General features: G+C 40.4%; 1 protein-coding gene across 4 annotated transcripts in view; it reads left to right on the top strand.

Annotated features, from left to right (window-relative positions):
- Positions 1–23,373, top strand: part of col14a1a (collagen, type XIV, alpha 1a) — a 116,157-nt gene that overhangs the window by 51,501 nt on the left and 41,283 nt on the right. For all 4 annotated transcript variants that reach the window (XM_007907507.2, XM_042331937.1, XM_007907509.2 and 1 more), the window contains exons 14-28: positions 306–445; positions 1,966–2,092; positions 2,716–2,855; positions 4,046–4,178; positions 6,120–6,188; positions 7,593–7,735; positions 9,934–10,063; positions 11,368–11,490; positions 12,970–13,119; positions 13,368–13,484; positions 17,814–17,960; positions 20,034–20,108; positions 20,364–20,503; positions 21,316–21,439; positions 21,659–21,802. In XM_007907507.2, the coding sequence (XP_007905698.1) occupies positions 306–445; positions 1,966–2,092; positions 2,716–2,855; positions 4,046–4,178; positions 6,120–6,188; positions 7,593–7,735; positions 9,934–10,063; positions 11,368–11,490; positions 12,970–13,119; positions 13,368–13,484; positions 17,814–17,960; positions 20,034–20,108; positions 20,364–20,503; positions 21,316–21,439; positions 21,659–21,802 (1,902 nt within the window). The remainder of the gene's footprint in view (positions 1–305; positions 446–1,965; positions 2,093–2,715; positions 2,856–4,045; positions 4,179–6,119; positions 6,189–7,592; positions 7,736–9,933; positions 10,064–11,367; positions 11,491–12,969; positions 13,120–13,367; positions 13,485–17,813; positions 17,961–20,033; positions 20,109–20,363; positions 20,504–21,315; positions 21,440–21,658; positions 21,803–23,373) is intronic.

Below are 23,373 nucleotides of genomic sequence, written 5' to 3' on the forward strand. Positions count from 1 at the left end.
GAAGCAAAAGTATGCACATTCTTCCTTTTTAGAAGACTCGTAAAATGGTATGTAGACATGTAAATGTTTTGCTTGATCTCAATTTAATCTTCAGTATCTATTCAATGCCAATCCTGCTGAAATGATGTACAGCCAGGAAAACAGTAATGGTACAGTGTTCAGCATTGAGTGAGTATCAGTATAACTACTTTCCACATTAAGCAATACAGTGGAAATATATATAATGCAGAAATACAATGTTTGCCAATCTGGTTTGTCTTTCACCTGGACTTACTAGAAGTTAACTGCTCCTTTGCTTTACACAGTGCCACTCACTCCGCCCAGAAACTTCCAATTCTCGGAAATTGGCCACAGCAGTGTCAGGGTCACCTGGGATTCACCTTCAAAGAAAGCACGAGGATATCGCATCATGTATGTGAAAACTGATGGCAGTGAAATCAATGAGGTAAGCCCAGGATTCAAGCTTTGAACAACTTGCTAAGAGGAGGACAAAGAAAGATTTACTTTGTAAATACTTGGTGGGGCAGTGCAGGATATTTTGTTGGATGCTAAGAATAGCAATTTGATGATGTGTGTTTATAAATTTGATTTTTTCCTTAGAGGTTAACATTTAACCTTCGACAATGCTAATTTAGCAGCAGACAGAATGTTCCTGGTGATGTTCTGTAGACGTTTAGGAAAGTGCATAATCTCTAGACCTCAGCCTGTTTCCAGTAAGGACTGTTCCTCCTATTAGCACAGACCATGAAAGCCTTCATATGTGTTTTTAAACTCTAAATTTTATTAATTTAGCTGTATTTTCAAAAATATGAATACTCCCAAATCGCTAAAATTGTTTCCCTCTCACACCCCCCAAGTTTTTCTCAATCACAATCTCTGCTTTCTTGGTTTTTCTCTCAGCGTTTCTGCATCTCTCTCCCCCTTTATTTCTTCTCTTCGCGCTTCCCTAATCCAGTGGATAATAATTTATACTCCGAACTTGCCAGCAACAAAGAAATTCTTAAATAAACTGCAGTTTATGGTGAGTACAGTTTACAAGTAACACTGACCAGCTCCTGATGCAACGAACGACCTCTGTGTCTACTCTGTATGTATTACAAATTCAAGGCTTATGTTGCACAATGAGGTTTCTGGTTAATGCAAGACTTTAGCATGGTTCCATTAATGAATTCCTTCATTACATGCATAATTCACAATATATGCGCAGTGCTAATTGAAATATCTAAAATATTAGATCTCAATAAGTCTAATATTTGCTAAGTGGCCTAACAATCTAACATTCGTGATGCTTATTTTGTACTACAATAATTATTGATTTCAGTCCCAGTAATGGTGAAGCACAGGCTGCTGAATTGATGCATTTGATAAGTCCTATCATTCCTCAAGTAAACTATTTGAGGACTGCTTCTTACAACTGGAAGAATTAGGTAAAGTTACATAGAATAAGGTGGCACAGAAATAGGCCTTGTTTATACTCCAAATAAGCTTCAACCCCTCCTTTTCCCTTCTCCTATACCTCTCTATTCCCTTCTCCCTCGTATCATTGTCAAGTTTCCTCTTAAATATTTGATGCTTTTGCTTCAACCACACTTTCTTACTGGGATTTTTTAAAATTCTCTCTCCATTAGAAAAATTAGGTGCCTTTATGAAGAATACAGGTGAGTTCACATTCTGCTCAGGATCCATCTCAGTCAAAGGAAGGTCATACAAATTAAAGCATCAGACCATATTGTGCCTAAAATGCTGCTAGCTCATTCACTGGAGATAATTACTATTAATGTTAATTCCATTCTCTTGCCATTACTTTTTATATTCTTCTTCAAAAGAAGAACGAAAATTGATGCAGTAATGAAGTCTTTTCCTCCTGGGGCTTAACTTCATGACTCACAATTACCATTGCAGTCAAATACTTCTGTGAGTGCAACAGTCATGTCTAGTGTATTGATTGAACTTTGTGTTGCACAGGTTGATGTTTACGATTCCACTACCATTTTATTAAGAAACCTGACCTCACTGACAGAGTACACAGTTGGTATTTTATCAATCTATGACGAAGGGCAATCGGACCCAGTTACAGGCAGTTTCACGACAGGTGAGTCATATTGCCTTTTTGCATTTCATGGGCAATCAGTGGAGTTTAGTTTGTGAGCCTGGGAAAAGATTTGTGAACAAAAGAATCTTGATATGTAGCAGTCGACCTCTCAAACTCCACTTGGATATACGAACAATCGCCTTCTTTGATGTTAACATCCAAGCAGAATTCCACAGACTCAGCTGTGACACCTTTGAATCGTGGAAGTTAGACTCTATTTTTTGTACTGTATCTATTTCAAACAGTTCTATCTCACACCAATGAAAAAATAAACAAAACCGTTTTGCATGCAAATTCAAAATTCAAACTTTTAGACAAAATTTCATCTTCTCTCATTCTGTAAAACCATTTTCTCTTCAATTTTAAGCATATGCAAAATTGTGAAAAATTCATAAATTCAGTTTTCTGCAGGGCTTGAAAAGAAGCTGTCTTTTTGAATTTATACAGAATTTATGAATTTTCGATAATTTTGCATGCAAGTTTAAAATTCAAACTTTAAGACAAAATTATTTCACGGTTTAAAACTGGATGGATTTAGACAAGCGGTGTTTAATTCATAGGATACAATCCACTCAACTACATTCCCTCATGGTCTTCTGTGCTTTTACTTCTGCCCACTTTAGAGAATGTCCCAAATCCTTTGTTCCTCACTGTCAGCGACGCTTCTGTCGACAGCTTCAGGGTTAGTTGGGAGCATGCTGCAGATGACATCACCTTATACAGATTAGTGTGGACCCCCTTAAGTGGTGAAGAATCAAAAGAGGTAAGTCACAAGAAGTGAAAATGGAAAAGTGTTCACAATTTTTATCATGAGGGTCAGCAACACAGCAACCTCCAATGAAGTTCCTTAATAATGGTTCTATAAATCACCAAAGAGATTTCCTCTGCTAACAAGATGTGAGTCATTATCAACTCGTGGGAACTGCTCTGACTTGATTTGCCTTTGGAGTGGAGTTCCTATAGGTCAGTGTGACTCATTTCCCATCACACTGACAATATAAAGGCCCTGAGTGCTTTCTAAAGGAAACTGAAGTAGATTATAGAGTAGCTGTACAATCATTAATGTTTGGTTGTAGTTGAAGTGGAAACTACGGTAAAACCGTAGTATGTACAATAGTTTTAGGGGGTATTTAGGTAATTGTTGTATATTCCCCCTGTTCCTTTGTCTGACGGAATGACGCCTGGCCCACAGAGACTGAGCCTGTGTCTGCTTCTAAGACATTACGAATGCTCCAGATAACTGGCCAGGAGATGCAAATACCACCCAGATATGACCTTCACATTGAATTCCTTCCCTTTCTGAACGTGTCTCAAATTGGGAACTGATCAGAAAGAGAGTCACACCTTCTTTGCTTTCCTCTATGTTGATGTACCCTTCAGTTATCAGCAGTTCATTCTACCTCCCAAATGTCCTTCGAATGAGATGTTACAGCAAGGTCCCATCTCCCTATGCAGGTGGGTGATAAGATCCCAATAGCACAATTTGAAAAGTGAAGTAAGTTCTCCCAGTGTCATGCTCAACAATCCCCCAAATGAAATTGGCATTCACTTCATGGCTGCTTTTGGTACAGTGCACAAATTAGTTGCTGGGTTCCCCTATAAATACACAACCCCCACATTTTGTAGCAAATCCTGTGAAGCGCTTTGAGACATTTTGACGATGTGATAAGGCGTTATATCAAATGCAAAGGTTATTATTCTATGTTCATGGGTAAGGAATAGTTCTCCTCCATGATGTTTAAATCTTAACAACAACAGCACCAACCTATATTTTTAAAGTGGCATTTATGCACAAGAACATCACAAGGAGTGTCTAAACTGATAGACACTAAGCAAGAATTCGGAGAAATTTGAAAGTGACCAGTAGAAGAGAAGAATGGCAATAGTTAATATATTGTGGGGGAATAAAACATTTGGAAGAATTTACTCAGTTTCTTTCATTTTATTGTGCAGCTGGTTTTGAGTGGAGACATGGATACTATCATTCTTGATGATTTGCTACCAAGTACAGAGTATGAAGTTTCACTCTCTGGGATTTACAGCGATGAGGTTGAAAGTGCTGCCGTGGCAGTGCTTGCGACCACATGTAAGTTAATAGCCATTTGTAAAGCAAAACTGCTTAATATTCTTACAATAAGAAATGTTAGCAATACAATTACAGCTTTGGTTGTGTTGCTGTCAACTGCAAGTCTTTTCCGTGGCAACGTATTCAACTGACCGTCAATCAGCTGCATGTAGGCCTTAACGAATGGATATAGAGTCCTTGGCTTTATATCCAGAGAAATAGAGTATAAAAGTTGAGAGATAAAGTTCTATAAAACCTTGGTTAGATCACATTTAGAGCATAACATACAGGTCTATTACAGGAGGGATATTGTAGCATTGGAGGGAGCACAATGTAAGTTTACAGGGGCATTGGCATAGTTGAGCCTGGATGTAATAAAGTCATGTATAAGGGTTTCAGCGGCCTGAGGGGTGAGGCAGTGGTGAAGTTGGGCAATGTTGTAGAGGTGGGGGAAGGCAGAGCGGATCATGGCACGTATGTGGGGGAGAAAGGATAGTTGAGGGACGAACAAGACGCCTAGGTTCCTGACTGGCTTGGTGAGGTGGAGTGTGCATCCTTGGGTGCTGATGTTGTCAGTGGCTGAGGTGCGGAGGCACGGGGCCGAGCCAATCAGGAAAGCCTCGGTCTTGCTGACGGTTAACTGTAGAAAGTTAGCTGTCATCCAGGACTTGTTATCTGACAGGATTGGGAGGGTGGAAGAGGCTGAACTGATCCCCTCGATTTATGTCTTGAGGAAATCGAGCATTTCCTCACAGTTGGACGAGAGGATGGGCCACCTTGTCTCAGAAGGTAATTAAGGTAATCTCGTGTGAGAGGGTGGACGGAGGAGCTGGTTGGTAGTGGGTAGTTTTAAGAGAAAACTTGATGCATACACGAGGGAGAAGGGAATAGAGGGTTATAGGAGAATGGATTAAGAAGGGTGAGTGGTGACTCGTGAGTTTCAACACTGATTCGGACTGTTTCTGGCCCATATCAATCTATGTAATTCTGTTCAATGTCAATCTATCTTTCCCTTTTAAGTTGGGTCAGATGGGACACAAGTGATACAGAATAAGTCTGATGATCATGGAAAATGCCTGCTGCCCAGACTGTGTTTGGACAATTTGTTTTGTTTAGGTAGTTAAGAGTGAAGGGGTTGACTGATGGCATTATGGGACAGTGTGTTGCCTATCTGTGGCTTGTGCCTCAGTGCCTTAGGATGTTATACAAGATTGCACAAACCACAGCAGGGGTTTACCAAACTTGAGCATGCCACCAGGAATGCTCTGAATGGAGTTCCATCCATTAGCCCTGATGGAGGGAATAAAAATTGCTGTATGATCCATTCTCGTGTGCAGTGAAAACTCAATTATTCATACCTCCATTGTCCACTAATCCCTCAGCTTTCCCCCCTTCTTGCCTGACCAGATCACAACTGAAGACTTTCCCAGCTTGGTGTCAAACTAGGCATTGTTCAGCTCTCTGAGATGCTACCTCACGTGAAGGCTACTACATAAGTGCAAGTTGTGGATGTTGAAACTGGACAGTTCATTCATTTCCCCAACGCCAGCCCTCATCCCTGACCACTTCCTGCCATTTCAGCAGATAACAAGTTTGCACTCACCTCTTAATTACCTTCTGAGACAAGGTGGCCTATATATCTGCTTAGCCAGTCAGTGGGTACGTACTCTTTGAGAGACCTAAAGTCAGTGGAGGGGAAAATCAAATGTAAAAATGCAGAGTGGGGAAGTTTGAGACTGAGGGAATGGTTTCTATGTGTGAATTGAATTAAATTTATATTACACATTTATTTGTCCATTTAAGATATAAAATGTGCAGAAATATGTTTAGTAAAATAAACTGTGATAAACAGGTGGGATAATGCTGAAGAGTTATGGTAAAATTAACATTGCTCTTGAGTTTTCCTAGAGATGACTCGATTTAGATAAAAATCCTAACTTCGACTTTTATCCTAAATTGTAGTTGAGGAGACAACCACAATCACCATCACCACAATTATGCCAGCAACCACTCGGATACCTACAACAGCAGGTGTGTGACGTTTAATAAGGTTCTTGTTTGACAAATCAGTTAATAAAACTGGGATTCAGCGTTGTGAGTTGAAGAGATCAAATAGGAAACTCAGGTAGATACAAGCGCTGGACCAATGGTCTACTTCTATCTGAAATACCATGGAGCCCTGTTATTATACATTCCATAAAATTACAGCCTGCGTTGTAGTGAGGTGCGATAGCGGATTTGACTGCATGTGTGCGCGCTCTGTCTGGTTTGGGGCTAAAAGAAAAAACTTGCCTAACTTTTGGCCAAAGGGTCACCCCAACATCACTTCCTCTTTGCTGCATATTCTGTGAACAGGAGGAGACCATTCAGCACATGAGCTTTTTTTGCCAGTTTATTGGATCTTTTCAAATCGTTCAATCCCATTTCCTCAGTGCTCCGAGATGCTACCCTGTCTGAAGGGCTCTCTGTAAATGCAAGTTGTTGTTGATACTGTTACTTCCCGAGCATCTGTCTACTAAATTCAAGGATTGTCCTTTTTAACATGCCAAGTGACTTTGCCTGGACGTTCTCTGGGGCAATGGATTCTTATCTCCTGCTTTTTCTTATATACTTGAAGTTCCAGGGCTCCTAACCTGCAATTTTGGAGTGTGCGCAACTTCCTGACTGTCAGCTTGGAATGGCAGGCATGTGAATCCGTGTTATTTAGTGCAGATGATCTTCCCTTTCTGCATTCATCTGGATATCCTTAGTCAAAGTTTGACAGGCTGCATTGATAACAGGGATAAAGTTGACAGATCTGACAGAGCATGATCACAGAGTAGTAGGCAGACTTAATCCAGCCACAGGTCAACTGATCACTAAACCTCTTCATGGTTCATGAAGCCACTGTGGATGGAGTCATACAGAAGATCTGACATGTCTGTGATCTGATTTACAACCACTTCATTCCACATTGGTTGGATCTTTGTAACTACTCTTAAGTCTAAACACAGCTGTTGAAACAGGCAGTAATTGAGAGAGATCAATGACTCGCTACGATTGGAGATTGGAGGTGATGACTGACCACTTTTTGATGTCTTCCTCCGGCATCTCTGCAGGTTGAGCTAGTGGAGCCAACTCACAGAACAGAAGCTGCTTTTTGTTTTTGGTCCATTACTTCACGATCTGTTCAGGCTATTTTAAACTTGACGGATGTCGGCATTCGTCTCAAATTCATATATCCATTCATAAACATGTTAACTGACCTCATCACAAATGTTTGCGGTGTAGAAGTGCAAGCAGTGAAAGGATTATTGGTGATATTTGTAAAATCGATCATTATTTTTGCTCCTGGCTGAATTCCTGAAGTATAATGCAAAAAAAAATAATCTTATTTATTAAAAAAAAGCCTCCAATGTAGCCAGATAGTATTTGATTGCTTTGATTTTTCTTCAGTTGTTCGATCTGGAATAAGAAACCTAGCTGTGAATGATGAAACACCATTTAGCCTGCAAATATCATGGAACCACGTAGACAACCATGTTCAGCAGTACAGAGTATCCTATGTGACCACGAGAGGTGACCGAGCCGAAGAAGCGGTAAGCATGGTCTGTACACGTTCTGATGCGTTTTTATTAGACATGGACTGTGGGGATGGACAGCCTTCTTACTAATACCAGGCTGAGTCAAAGGTAAAATAGCACAGAAAACTGCCAATGACGGTCATTATTCAATATTAAATGAGATGCCATCTACTCTTTTGACTTACCAGCACCACATACCACTTCATCAAAAAAAAGTCATCAAAATAGCTGCACACATCACCATCTCAAAAACGCTACAATTATTATCTCAGCTGAGAATTTGCAAAGTGTGCTCATTGCGACTATTTATATTTATAGGGGAGACCAATTCTTCATGCCTGAGATCTACTAAACTGCTAATAACTTTGTCAAATCACATTTTACCTTCACCAATGTGCACACACATTTTCCAAGCTCCAATATGAAATGACTGATTCCAAATGAATCAATACATGATGGGGATAATTTTTATGTCAGATTTCAACCAATACATTTTAAATCCATAACAACTCATGTGTTCAGGTATATGTTGGTACTTGGATCCTCTCGTTGTTTAAACATGGCAGATACAGTGGGTGTTGCATTAAAGTACATTGGACCATATTCTGAGATCAGCCTGAAATTAATTCTCTATTGTAAGTAATAGAGGAATTACAACGAGAACGGGTGAATTTTGGTGAATTTTGGTGGCTATGAAGATGATCCTATAGTAAAGGACATAGTATCTTACCTAGTGGCTTACAAAGATTTTACCTGTCTGGTAAGAACTTTGGACATGATGCTGTCTCTTGAAGCATAGAACTCTGGAGTGAACATATGATGAGAACAGACACATGTGCTTTGAAGAAATGGGATCATCTATTACATACAGTGTTTGGCTCACTTGCCTCATCTGCTATGTTTATAGTGGTAGTTCAGAGCAATTTAAAAATATTACCGATGCTAGAGTTTTCAGCTTTAATTCTTGATCAGTTCTTGAAATCATTAATGATGGCTTGTTTTACAAAAACGCCCACTCAGTTCAGCTGGCTCACTGATATGTAATAAATCTGATCATGCAGATTCGTGGGATTGCGTTTAATGCAACTGGTCCAATATCATTTGCTGCAATGAGGACAATAGCTTTGTTTGTACACAGCTATGAAACATTTAGATTATGTTTTTCAGTTGAACACGTAGATTGTAGGTGGTCTGCAAATTTAAAACAGCAAAATAATAGAATATAATAATAATAATCCTTGCATTTGATATAGCGCTTTTCACGTCTTCTCGATGTCTCAAAGCGCTTCACAGAATAGACTGTAAAGTGAATTGACCGTATATTTGTGGGCGAAATAAAATAATTGAGGTTAAGCTCTCATTTTTTATTTTCTATTCGCCTTGCTGTCATCAGAATTTTTGCTCCACGTAAAGTAAACTCTTTTTCCAATTGAAATACGCCTCGATTCTGATATGAGGACCCGTCTGCCTGTTCAGGTGGACAATTATAATCCCTCAAGAAAAAACAACAATAATAAATTGGTCACTTCAATCCACGACTGTTTGTGGGACACTGCTGTGCGCAATTTGGCTGCCGCATTTCGCCTAAAATATACAGTCAAGTCACTTTACAGTATATTCTGTGAAGCGTTTTGAGACGTCTCGAAGACGTGAAAAGCGCTATATCAAATGCAAGGATTATTATTGTTATTAATAAAGATCTCAGAGTGAAAGAGAAGCGAGTTTCTCCTGGAATCTTGGCCAAAAATCACTCAGATAAAAATTAGTTATTCACTTCATGGCTCTTTGGGGCACATTTTTATACCTATTTGCTGCTGTGTTCAACTACAAATTTACGGTTACTACATTTTACAGTACTATTTCTGAATCTCTATGAAACGTTTTGACGTGATAAAACACTGGAGCAAATGTAAGAATTGTTATTATTTTACTAAATGAACCAAAATTAAGCTGTGTGCAAACCAGGCTAATAGAGGAATTTTTGTGTCAAATCAATTCTCTATTCTGTCATCTTAACACCAATGGACTTTTAACTTGCATATTGATGTATGTATATGCTGTAATATTCAAATGCACTTTAAGCCTAAATGGTTGATACCTTTTATTGACAGTAAACAAATTAGCACAATATACTTCATTAGCTGTGCAACACTGAGTTCGAAGCTGCTGTATTACATAGCATGCAGTATTTGCTGATCATCCCTTTTACTCAGGTCATGGTTCCTGGCAAGCAGAATAGCCTCCTCCTCCAGCCTCTGCTCTCAGACACAGCGTACAGAATTACTGTTGCCCCTGTCTATACTGATGGAGAAGGAAGCACACTCTCTGTTAACGGCAAGACGTGTAAGTAAAATATCTTTTTGTGAGGGTTAGGATATTTAGAGTTGTTGCAATAATTGCTCTGTGATCTTATGGTATCGTATAAAATCAATTGTTTTTAAATTGTTTTTGCAGTTGTAATTAATGATGCAAAGCTTAAATACCTTTTGGGATAAGCACTAATAAACTGAATTCTAGGTGCCTTACAAATGGATTTTACACCGAGTAAATTATATCTGTACCATTTGGTGTTGAACCTGTCACTCTGTAGCTTTAGTGGTTAGAGCACTCGCCTCGCAAGTGAGAGGACCTGGGTTTGATTCACGGGCAGGACGAAATGTTGGGCAAGTTTCCTTACTCCACCCACCTCTCTTTAACAAGCAGTAAGTAGGAACTGGTTGTTAGTCGATTGGCAGATCGCTTTTCCAGGGGTAATAATTCCTTCAAAATTTTAAAACAAAAAAATTTGGTGATGTAATCCACGACTGTTTGTGGGTCACTGTTGTGTGCAATTGGCTGCCATGTTTCGCTCACAAAGTATACAGTCAATTCACTTTATAGTATATTCTGTGAAGCTCTTTGAGACATCTCGTCAAATGCAAGGATTATTATTATTAACAATTAAAGCAAATTCAGACAGTGAACGTTATGGTTCAATTTCAAGAGGTCAATAATATTATTTTGTTAGCAATCCTGTGAGATAAAATTGGGGGTGGGGGGCATAAATTTCATTCAATGTTAACACTTAGCGCATTTGGCGATACACAGCTATAATGAAAAATCCCCATAAGTGCTCCGGCCTGCTTCATGTTCTCCGCTTCGCCCGCCCCACCATTGGCGGGCGGGCCTTCTGCCCTCTGACCCCACCCTCTGGAACTCCATTCCCGCCCTCCGTCCCGCCCCCTCCCTTGCCTCCTTCAAGACCCGTCTCAAGACCCTTCTCTTCGACCGTGCCTTCGGGCATCCTCTCTCCCCTGCCCCCCACCCTCCCCGATGCCGACCCCCGAGCTTGAGTCCAAAACACTTATTGTCCAGGGGCTTGGGACGTCCTCCCGACGTGAAAGGTGCTGTACAAATGTAATTTTTTGTTGTTGTTGTTATGCTGAATGGAACTTTTACCCACATGAATGGTTCATTGTACCATAATGAATGCCAAAACACAGTTCATTCTAAACTGTCGTTTACTTTCACACCATGAAAGATGGCAGGAAAAAGGTGAGCTGTGATACAAAACAGACATACATCTGGAATTAAGCTAGTGTTAGTCTCTACCTATTCATTTTTATGGTATATTTCACCATTAGTCATTTTTACCTTTTTTGTTGCAGTGGCACTTTCAGGACCAAGGAACCTGCGGGTCTCAGAGGAATGGTATAATCGCTTCCGAATTAAATGGGACCCTCCACCATCAGCGACCATGGGCTACAGAGTGGTGTACCAGCCTGTCTCTGGTATGTTTCCCCTTAATACGTGTACAAAGTTGTATTTCTTTGAAGTTCCAGGAAACTGATTTGACTCAGAATGAATAAGTGATGAGATGAAAATTATTCAAGGAATCATTTGGGTTGTTGGATGGGTAGGCTAGGTGGACTAATGGTTTACTCCTGCCTGAAGTTCTTGCTGCTTTAGAAAGTGATTTACAGTCATCTGGAATTAATTTGTAATGTACAATATCAGTGATTTACAGTGAACTGGAGGTCACTTGTGATGTACAATGTGAGTTATTTACAGTGAACTGGAGATCATATGGGAATGTGTTGACGTCATTGTGTAAGTAATATGATGCTGTCATTCTTTGGCAAATGCGTGAAGCATCATTAGAAATTAATCTCTAAAACCCAGACTACTGCAATGGAACCCCAGAGAAGGGCAAGTGCAAAGACATCTGATATTTAGGTTCATCTCCCATCTCATCTAAAGATATTTGGGTAAGCGGAAATTACACCATACATTTCTGATGATATGCTGTGCATGTACAAAAGCCTTGCCTCATAATGATACCTGCAGGCTGCTGCAAAGACACTTGCACATGTGGAGGATGTCAATTGCTGCAAGTGTAGTACAGAAGTCAGAGGCAATGGTAAAACAGTGGTGGCTTGGAACACCTCTAGTTTGGTTCTGTAATTTGAGTTTCCACAGCCTTAAAATTAAGAGTGTTGTTGGGAATGTCTTAAAGTGTGTATTATACAGGGACTAGAAGGCCTCAAATTAGCACAGTTAGCAAACGAGCAACAGGAACTTAAACAGTATTGGGACAAGACAAATAAATATTAGTACAATGTCCTTCAGATTCCTCATGGATTTCTATTGCGTTCATAAGTTTCAGAATTTTCTCTTGCGCCTATGACCTCCTGAAAGCTTTCTTTCTGTCTTCAGTGGGTTCAGCCACTCGGAAGTTGCTGGCACACTTGCACTGACCCTGGTTCCATTTATTAACCAACACGAAAGGGGAATTGGTCTGGAATGGAGTGATCCACAACTGGGAACTTGCTGATCAGAAAGTGTAAATACCAACCAATGAGTTAATAGTAATAATAATCCTTGCATTTGATATAGCACCTTATCACATCTTCGAGATGTCTCAAAGTGCTTCACAGATTATATTGTAAAGTGTCGTGACTGTATTTTGTGGGCGAAACACGGCAGCCAATTGCGCACAGCAGTGTCCCACAAACAGTCGTGGATTGAGTGACCAAATTATTTTTTTTTTTCTTTTTTGCGCCTCTCTCTCTCTCTGGAGAGACGCATCCTGCTTACCTAATTCCAGAAAGTATTAGGCGCAGGTTAACATCCATATCAATAATTCCCTCCTAAAGCAAATCTTAGACCTTAAACCTGACATGACCCGAAAATTAGATATTCACAGATTTTAATGTCTCAGAAGAAGAACATTTAATCTGTCTGATTCTCTGGATTTCTTTTTATTTCAGTACCAGGACCAGCTCTGGAGACCTTTGTAGGAGACGACGTAAATACAATGCTGATTCTCAACTTGATGAGCAGCACAGAATACAGTGTCAAGGTGTTTGCAACATACTCAACTGGTTTCAGTGATGCACTTACAGGAAAAGCCAAGACATGTAAGGCATCTTTTCTGTCTGAATTCATAACGTCTCTTTATAAGATAAAATCTGGAAGCTTTGCTTTAGATGATTAAAGCATCTCGCAGTATTAGTGTAAGATTTTCTTTTTAAACGTATCAAAGATAAATATTAATATTTATAAACTGAGTGATACATCCCACTTTCCATTGCTGTAAACAGTTTATTGTGTTAATCTATTGCTGGCTCCTTTGGCATCGTAACACAATACTTGTTCTTTTATTTAGTATACCTCGGCGTGACAAATCTCACTCCATATGAAGTGCGAATGACGAGCATGTGTGCACAGTGGAAGGTGCACAGACATGCTACTGCCAACAGAGTGATTATTGAATCTCTTAGAGGTAAGCCAAAGAGGAAAAATCAATTGACTGGATATTGTACAGAGTGCACAACATGGAGAATTTTAGATTATATCTCTAGAATTTGTTTTGAGTGACAAGAATGCGTAAAAATCCCACCACATCAATTAACCCTTTCATTGTTTTATACAGCAAAGTAGGGTAATTGCTGAGGTGAATACAGAATCAATACAACAAACATGCAAAGGCTACTCTTGTGTACTGGATCCTCAGTGTTGATAAGGCACTCATTGTTGATCACTGAACTGTTCTTGACCAAACTATGCTACTCAATATCTGCTACTCTCTTTCTGACTTTTTCTCTTTCCATCTCTGACAATCTTACTCTCTCTCATAGGTTCTCTTGTAGTCTCTCTTGCTCTCTATTCTATATGTCTGTCTCTCTGAATTTTGCTGTCTAATGTGCCAAGTAATATTACATTAACGTAGACCAGGATATTTTGAAATGATCAGTGTATTGATTTTTACATTACTTAATGTTCAACTCATGAGAAAGTGGTCAAACACTGCGTGGGCTGCAGCATTTCAATGACATAAAGCAATAATTCTGCTCTTCATAGGGTAATGTTTGCATTGAGTTTTATCCATAGTACATTGATGTGTTTCTGCGCTTGTAAAAGTCACAAATGACATCCTCTCTATCTGTGACCAGGGCTCCCTCTGCCGCCTTGTCCTCCTGGACCTCTCCGCCGCGTTCGACACAGTCGATCACGCCATCCTCCTCCACCTCCTTTCCTCCGTCATAACAACAACATCCACCTTAGTGGGACCGCACTTGCCTGGTTCGAGTCCTACCTCACAAACCGCCAGCAGTACATCTGCACAAACGGCTTCTCCTTCCGCTCTCACCCGGTTACCAGCGGGGTACCCCAAGGATCTATCCTTAGCCCCCTCCTCTTTCTGATCTACATGCTCCCTCTTGGGGATGTCATCCGCAGACATGGGGTATATTTCTGCATGTATGCAGATGATACCCAACTCTATTTTTCCACCTCTCTTTGCGACCCCCCAGTCCCCTGATGTTCTGTCAGCCTGCCTGTCAGACCTCAGGGGCTGGATGAGCGCAATTTCCTTCAGCTGAACGTTGACAAGACGGAAGCCATACTCTTTGGCTCTCGTCAATGTCTAAAATCTCACGGTTCTCACCTCCACCTATCCGACCTCCCCCTTAAACTCTCTGAACCTGTACCCCCTCTACTACCATCCATAAAATCCAGATTATTCAAAACTCTGCCACCCGCATTCTCATCCACACCGAACTCCGCTCCCAGTCCTTGTCAGACTGCACTGGCTCCCTGTCCCAGAGAGGGTCGATTTCAAGATCCTCACCCTTGTCTTCAAATCCCTCCACTCCTCTGCACTCCCTACCTCTCTGACCTCTCTCCTCACAACAGTGCCCGTTGCCTTCATTCCTCCGGGTTTGGCCTCCTTTGTCCCCCGAGTCCTCCGCTCCACACTCTGGGACTCCCTTCCTCACTCCCTTCATCTTGCTCCTTCCCTTCCTATTTTCAGGTCTCTACTGAAGACCTATCTTTTCGACTGTGCCTTTGGTCACCTTTCTCCCCCTCCCCCTGGCTCAGCCCAGGGATCCATTACTGTGAAGCACTCTGAGACACCGTCCGGCGTGGAGGGTGCTATATAAATCCTTGTTGTTGTTGTGTGGTTTGTATAGTGGCACAAGGCAATGATCAACAACTTAGAAACACTTTTGGTAATGACAATAAAAGGGCTAATGTTTGTTTAGAATTACAGTCAAGTGATGATTATCCACATTAATTAGGACCGACACATTGTGGATGAGGACACCGTGCAGGCAATTGGTCATCACACAAATTACAAATTGTCTATAGTGCTAACTAAAACATTATTCCATCAGGAGTTATACTGTCACTATAGTACTGTGTCCCCCCTACCTACCTGCCCGTACCCTCCGTTCCTCTGGCTCCGGTCTGCTCCACGTCCCCCGCCCCAACCGCCCTACCATCGGTGGTCGGGCCTTCAGCCTCTCAGCCCCCAGGCTCTGGAACTCCATCCCCCAGTGCCTTCGCCGCCTCCTCCCTTTCCTCCTTCAAGGCCGGTCTCAAAACCTTTCTCTTTGACCGTGCCTTCAGCTCCCCTCTCAACTCTCTAACCCCTCCTCGACCCCTCCCTTCCCTCCGACCATTTCCCCCCTCCTCGCTCCCTCCCTTCCCTCCCCTCACCCTGACCATTTCCCCCCTGCTCGGGTCATGACCCAACTGTGCAGCGCCTTGGGACGTCCTCCTGACGTGAAAGGCGCTTTATAAATGGAATCTTGTTGTTGTTGTTGTGTCAGCTTTCTCTCTCTCTGCTACTCTCTCTTACTTTTCCCTCTCTGACAACATTGTTCTTTCTCATAGGTTCTCTTTCTCTTTCAGTCTCTCTCTAGTCTGTCTGCCTGTGTCTCTGAATATCTTTCTCTCTCACTCTCTGAATCTCTCTCTCTGTCTGAATCTCTCTCTCTCTCTCTCTCTCTCTGAATCTCTCTCTCTCTCTGAATCTCTCTCTTTCTCTCTCTGAATCTCTCTCTCTCTCTCTCTGAATCTCTCTCTCTCTCTCTCTCTGAATTTCTCTCTCTCTCTCTGTGAATTTCTCTCTCTCTCTCTCTCTCTGAATTTCTCTCTCTCTCTCTCTCTCTGAATCTCTTTATTCTAGTTTCTCAAACTTTCTATCTCTCTGTTGCCTTTGCTCTGTGACTTTTTTCTCTATCTTTAAAAACAAAAGAATTGCTAGACGAAAGCTGACCAAAGTTCATCCAGTTCGCTTTCCACCATCTCAGCAGTCGCTTGCACACGTCATGTCTCAAACTATATACTATATTGGCCCAGACAATACAGTTTATAATTTGTATACTGTTTGTATATACTGTATATACAGTACCTTTATAACTTTCTGACTCTTTTGTTTCTATTTGTACACTGCTAAATAAACACCTTCAAGCTACTAACAACCACAGGCCTCGTATTCTCTATTATTTCACAGCCCCCTCTACAGTGTTGTTAAGTGCACCTGGGGGTAGCTGCCATGTATATACTTCCTCCAATAAAGGGTTACAGGCTCAGGTGCAAAGGAGCTGTGCCTTGTGTTTCAATGAAAATCCACCTAATATAAGTTTCACCAGACACTAGACAGTTTACATATGTTTTATATAATCCTGTTACATAATAAAAACAAACTGGAACGCATTTTTTTTGTAAGTCGAAGCCTTACTGACTTTCTGTGGGGTTTATAGGGGTTAACGTGTATGTATAGCTTGGCCTTGTTCCATAAGATGTTTGACAAACAAAGAGTTCTATAGAAATCATAATTTCATTATCGAGGCAATGGAGCGGCTTCAGGATCACGTTTCAGACAATAGATTGATTTTTTACACGAAGAAGACATTCATTTTAGACCTTTTTCAAGATCACTCCTCAACCACTGCTTAATTTTGACCTCATTTGCTTGTTCCTTGTTATTTAAATCATTATAACACTTCTGCTATCTTTTCGTTCTGCTCAAAAGTGTTGTTCTGCTTTGTTTGGAGGTAGGATATGTATTGGAGGTGCGGTTATTCTGTGTTTGTCGATGCATTTACTGGTTCTGATAGTGCGTGTTTGTAATAGAAATATCACTTCTATCTTTCTACTGTCAATGTCAGTCAGTTTGCCCACAAAGAGGGAATAATCCTTATAAAATCCACAGTCACAGGAGTGAAAACTCTGGCTATTCATCTCTTTCTATCTCTTGGGTGCTGAGGACAACTGTAATATCTCAGTCCTTTCTCATTCAAGATCAGTTAACCTACAGCTCAGATGGAAAAATTAAACCCAGGGCCTTTGAAGAGTATGTGATTTAATATCACACAAAGCATTCTCTTTATCAATTAAGCCATGAGGCGAAAAACAAACAATATATAGCTTTAATGAGAACCTAGAACAATACGTTCAGATATGTCAAGGCAGCAGAACAAGATTGCGAAAAGGTTCAGGGATGCAAAAGGGCAAAATTAGGACAGACAGCAGGAAGCATTTCTTCACACAACTAGATTATCTAGAATGATGGTTGAAACCAGGACCCTAGACTCCGTTACGAGTCAGCTTAATGCTGTATATGGGTACATATATGGGTACATATACAGCTGTATAATATGGGATGCTGTATGATGATCGTATGGGTATTCTGGAAGGATGAGTCAAAAGGGCTCACTCACCAGAAGGATTTTCTTTATTCAAACCTCTCTTGAAATCTTGTTATTTGAAAATAAGACGTGGATTTTATTATTGAACCCATATTGCTTTTATAACATTTCAGATGGAAAGAAGAATGAAGTGATTGTTGGTGGAGGTACATCCTGGCACTGTTTCTACGAGCTCCTTCCTGATACTGAATACCGAATCAGTGTCCACTCTCAGCTGCGAGAAATTGAAGGCCCGGCCATCAACATACTGCACAGAACATGTGTGTAATAGCTTACCTTCCATCCCATTTCTTAAACTCTCTTTACGTTTATTTCACTTTTAGTTTAACCAAAATATGTTGGGCTGAATCAATGCAACATCTTCGGGACATCCTCCTGATATGAAAAACGCAATATAAGTGCAAATTGTGCAAAGTACTGTATTGTATCTTGCTGATTTGAGGTGAAGGCACAAAACTGCCTTCAATCTTGAGTTATTTTTCAATGTGAGAGATTTTCTGCTCAGGTTTCAGTATGTGCACATTGGTTCAAAGGATTACCTTTCCTGGTGAAAGTGCAGTTGTATGTTGTGTGTGAGCATTATGCCATTTGATTTACTCCATTTTCCTCTCCCCATTAATATTGTTAATGAACAATCAGTGCAGACATAGGAAAGCTTTGCTTTTTGTTGTGGTTTCTCTTTGTGCACATTGGAGGATTAGCTATACTTTGTCACTGTAGATGCCAGGGTTCAGCTCCACATCATAGAGCAGAAGTGGAATGTCAATCCTCTACAGAACTACAAGCAGGGCAGCATGACAAGAGGTCCCAACACATAACCTGGTCCCGTACATTTATGCTTGGAATTTAATACCTGCTTCAGAATTCTGTATTCATCCAAAAGCTGTCCAATTCTGAGTGGTGAAGCTTCACATTATTCTTCTGCCTGTGCAATTCTATTCCTGATGGTCTCTTTGCCCGGAATGCAAATACAAGAATTATTATTATCTATCCTGCAAGTATTCAAGTTCAGAGTTGACTATCATGCACCAAATGAAGTTGGGCAGCTGGAATATTATCTACAGACCCTATGTTTTAGCTCTTTAATAATAATAATAATAATCCTCGCATTTGATATAGCGCTTTTCACGTCGGGAGGACGTCCCAAAGCGCTTCACAGAACACACTGTAAAGTGAATTGACTGTATATTTGTGGGCGAACGCAGCAGCCAATTGTGCACAGCAATGTCCCACAAACAGTCATAGATTGAAAATGATCAATTTATTATTGTTTTTGGTTTTGGAGGGATTATTATTAGGCGTGTGGAGTAAGGAAACTTGCCCAAGGTTTCGCCCTGTCTGGAATTGAACTCAGGTCTCTCACTTGCGAAGCGAGTGCTCTAACCACTGAGCTACAGGACTCCATCCTGCCTGCTTCAGTATTACCAATATATCATAAGGAATGTGTTATGAAAGTTTCAGTCCTGGCTGTACAAGGCTGGCTGTACCTGTCAATCAGTCTGGTTTCTGGCTCCCTGAGGCTATCACTGCTGTTCCACTGCCATCCTGAATTTTCACTCCAGAGCTGTTATTGAGGCAATATTGAGTTGCCAGCAGCAAAACAGTTGAAGAAACCAATTTTATTTAATCATTTTCTTGATCTGCGGCATTTAAGTGCCTCTTTTAGGCCTAAAGACAGAGTTTTAAATTAAAAATTTCCTCCTCTGCCTCAACCAGACTAATTTAAAAAAAACAGCTTGACGCTGTGGTGGGAAGATGTTAGGATGGGTATTCTGGAAGCGTGGGATCAAATGGACTCTTGTGTGATCTTGTGATGGTGCTGAAGCTGTGACGTGGAAATGTACTTCTATAAAAACTTGTGCCACTGGTTTAAACTTGCACTCAAGAAAATTTCCACTGCTGGTTACGATGTACGCATGCACATAGTTAAAGACTTCTCTAATGCTTAAGCTAACTTTATTTCCAGGATCTCAGGACTAGTGAGGGTAAGCAGACAAGTGGTTTATTAGTATGCAACAATGCTATTACACTACTCTACTGTAGCTGTACTCTGCTGTAGTTGTATTGTACAATGCTTATTTTGCTTGGAATATAATACAATAAAATGTACATTTATACAGTGTCATTCAAGTCGGGAGGACAGCTCAAAGAGCTTTACACTGGTGGCAGGGTAACATTATTGGATTGTATTATTCCAAAATGTATGTATATATTTTTTATATATACAAGGGGATGAAGAGTGCTATATAAATGCTAGTTGTTGTCATTGTGTGTATTGCACAGTTTTTAATTTAAATCACTTTTACCCACCTTGTACCTTTCTTCCACTTCAGTTTCTGTCCCCACTCAACCACCAACTAAACCAGCCACAACTCTACCTCCCCCAACAATCCCTCCTGCCCGTGAAGGTAAGACAAAGCAGACATTCTTGAGAAACAAAGAGGTTATTTCCAGTGGCTTTTGTTAATTTTCTGCATAAGTTTTATACAAGCTTTGAGTAAGAAATCTGCAAAATCGTGCCATTTTTATACCATTTGATTTTAAATCTTAAATGGAGTGCAGTAGCAATAATTTTTAAAAAATTGCATTCCATGAAACTTGTACCTCTCACAGGATACTGCTATGCAATATCTAAACCTTTTCAAATGTTCCTTACCCTCCAGTTTGCAAAGCTGCCAAAGCTAACCTGGTATTCCTGGTGGATGGTTCGTGGAGTATTGGAGATGAAAACTTCATCAAAATCATCGGCTTTCTCTACAGTACTATAGGAGCTCTGGACAAGATTGGCCGTGAAGGAACTCAAGTAAGCCCAGTGTCACAACCACACATAGCCTCTCACAACCAGGGCACCTTTTGAAAGCGGCTAACTTTTTCCAAGGGTGTCCTTGCTCTGATAATTCACTGATGGCCAGGATCATATTCTTTACTTACAACTGCTGTCTTACACTGCAGCAGGCGGTGATCACTTAGGAATATTTTAAAAGGAAATCTTTGCCTCCAATAGGTCCAAGTGACAACCTATGAGATATCTACTGGAGCTATCTACTCTTGTGTCACTCCCATGGATCTGTTCCCATATCTTTTACTGTTGCTTTTCCTCAAATGCAGTATCAATTCTCCTGTTAAATGCTCTTGTGGACTTGGGTACAACATCCAACAGTGGGTATTCCATATTCTGAACAACCCTCTATGCAAAAAAAAATCTTCCAATTCCCCCTTTTATTTTAGATGTCAGTTTGGCTCAGGTGGTAGCACTCTTTGGTTGTGAAGTGCTTTGAAACGTTTTGACATGATACTATTATTATAAATAATAATGTATGGTGACAATAATCCTAATGCGATCATTTAACATGAAATCAATATGAATGCATTATTTTATCATATCCATCATCAAATAACACCTAACATCAAATAAGGATTGACCTTTAAGCAGTTGTCTATCACTCATTGACTTATTTGATAAATTTACTCTGAAAATACTGAAAATGTACGAGAAACCCAAGCCAAGTAAAAGAGAAATATTTCTTGCTGGCTCCTCACTAAAATGTCAGGAATGATTTGTATAATGGTGTGTCAACACTTGATTATTAATCCTATTATTTGAAACTAACATAGGTGGCGATAATTCAATTCAGTGACGATCCCAGGACAGAATTTCAGCTGAATGCATACAAAGACAAAGAGAACCTCCTTAATGCCATCCAGAACATACAGTACAAGGGGGGCAATACAAAGACAGGTATGTGAAGTACTTTGAGACGTCTTGAAGATGTGACAAGCTCTATATCAAATGTAAAGATTATTATTAAATTGGGGTATGGAGCTGTTCGATTAGTGCACCTGTAATTCCTTCTGCACTCATGTACAGTATCTACACAGTCTGTAAATTAGCTTCCAGTAATGAGTATTATTATACACAAAGGCTTTCCCAAATCAATCTGCGGTTTATGGTTTTTAGGCAAAGCAATCCAGCACGCCCGAGATTCTGTCTTCACGGTAGCAGCGGGGCTGCGGAGAGGAATCCCGAGAGTCCTTGTTGTGATTACAGATGGACGGTCACAAGACGACGTGAACAAGATTTCCAAAGAGATGCAGCTTGATGGTAATGAAGGGAAAGTGTTCAAACAGCTTGTGGTGGCTGTGACCATCTGATTTTTTTTATTTGCAGAAACCCATGCTTAAGAGTATTTAGACCAGGCAGAGACCAATGCATGCCACCTAAACATGGGAATTCCTGTGTTTGGAATGGAATGTGCACGCTCCCCGAGGAATATGCATCCTGCTTACTTAATTCCAGAGAGTATTTGGTGCAGGTTGACGGGAGCCAAGGCTTGGTAACTCCAGATTGTACTTTTGGGTACAATGCTGTATAGCCTACCATTCTGTCTGACAAGCTTCCTGCTGCTTGTCCAGCTAGGGCCACCTTACCTGTTAGTGCTGAAGAAATGTGGGTGGTCTGTGGCTTGTGTGGGAATAATTAGGAAGTTCAGCCATGAGGGCATTGGAAGAGTAGTATATATATTTAATACATAATAACTTCAGCCCTTTCCACTTCCTACCGACTACTTTCCTGGTGGGTCTCAGTCTCTTGCTAAAAAAAATCTGGAACTCTGTTAATGCACAACTGTAGCGAGTGTGTGAATTGAAATACTGAATGAATCTTGTACAAGCACAATATGTATTTCTAGAAAAAAAACTAAACTCCCTGGACATTTTCTAATTGAACTTTTGTCTGGACAAACGCTGCAATGTTACTGCACTCCCTATTATTACTTCTTCCAAAGCACCTTGTTGTGGCAATGTGAAGAGAATAAGATACTATTGACTGCCTATCAGCTCTTGGGCTGAGATAAACCTTTGTAATAATCATATTCCTGGCATATATCAAATGCAAGGATTATTATTATTTGAAATAGCATCTTATCCATCCTTAAAATGCCTCAAACAATTTACTGGAGTGACTATAGCATGGGCACATGCAGTAGCCAATTTGCATACAACAATATTGTATAAACAGGTATAATATGAACGCCCAAATTTATCTGGGAAATTGAAATCAGCACAGTTATTCTCTTTTCGAATAGTGCCATGGGAATCTTTAACATCCCCCTGAACAGGAAAGTAGAACCTTGGTTTATTATCCCAGTATTTCACTTGAGTATCATCTTAGATTAGGAGCTTGGAGTCCTGACGTAGAATTTGAACTCACAGCCTTCTGACTGGTGGGAGTGCTAGCAACTGAGCCTGTCTACGTCTTCAGCATGAATGCCACCTATTTTTTTCCCTACAAATAGTGAATTGCAGTTTAAATAACATTGCCTGATATCAGCTCCATATTGTCGCAGACAGTAAAGCTCGTATTTGTCATCATTTTAATTACCCTTTGTCTCAAAACCTTAAAAACATTTTCCTCTTGCTGAGAGTTCATGATCCTTTTTGTTTCAACTGAGCATACATTTTTAAGCTGAAAAAATATTTTGCTTTTAATTTGTAGAAAGGGTCACTTCTGCACAGGAAGTCAACAAGCTCAAACTGCTTTAAACATCATTAGTGTTTTTATTGCCTTTAATCAATCAAATGGCCATCTATCAAATTACCTTATTACAGTTCCCTTGATAGTTCAGTGAGTCCCAAGTTTGATCCCTAATCTGTCCTGAATTAGCTGATGTCAGC

This window comes from Callorhinchus milii, unplaced genomic scaffold (assembly GCF_018977255.1).
Source record: "Callorhinchus milii isolate IMCB2004 unplaced genomic scaffold, IMCB_Cmil_1.0 Scaffold2, whole genome shotgun sequence".
NCBI lineage: Eukaryota > Metazoa > Chordata > Chondrichthyes > Chimaeriformes > Callorhinchidae > Callorhinchus > Callorhinchus milii.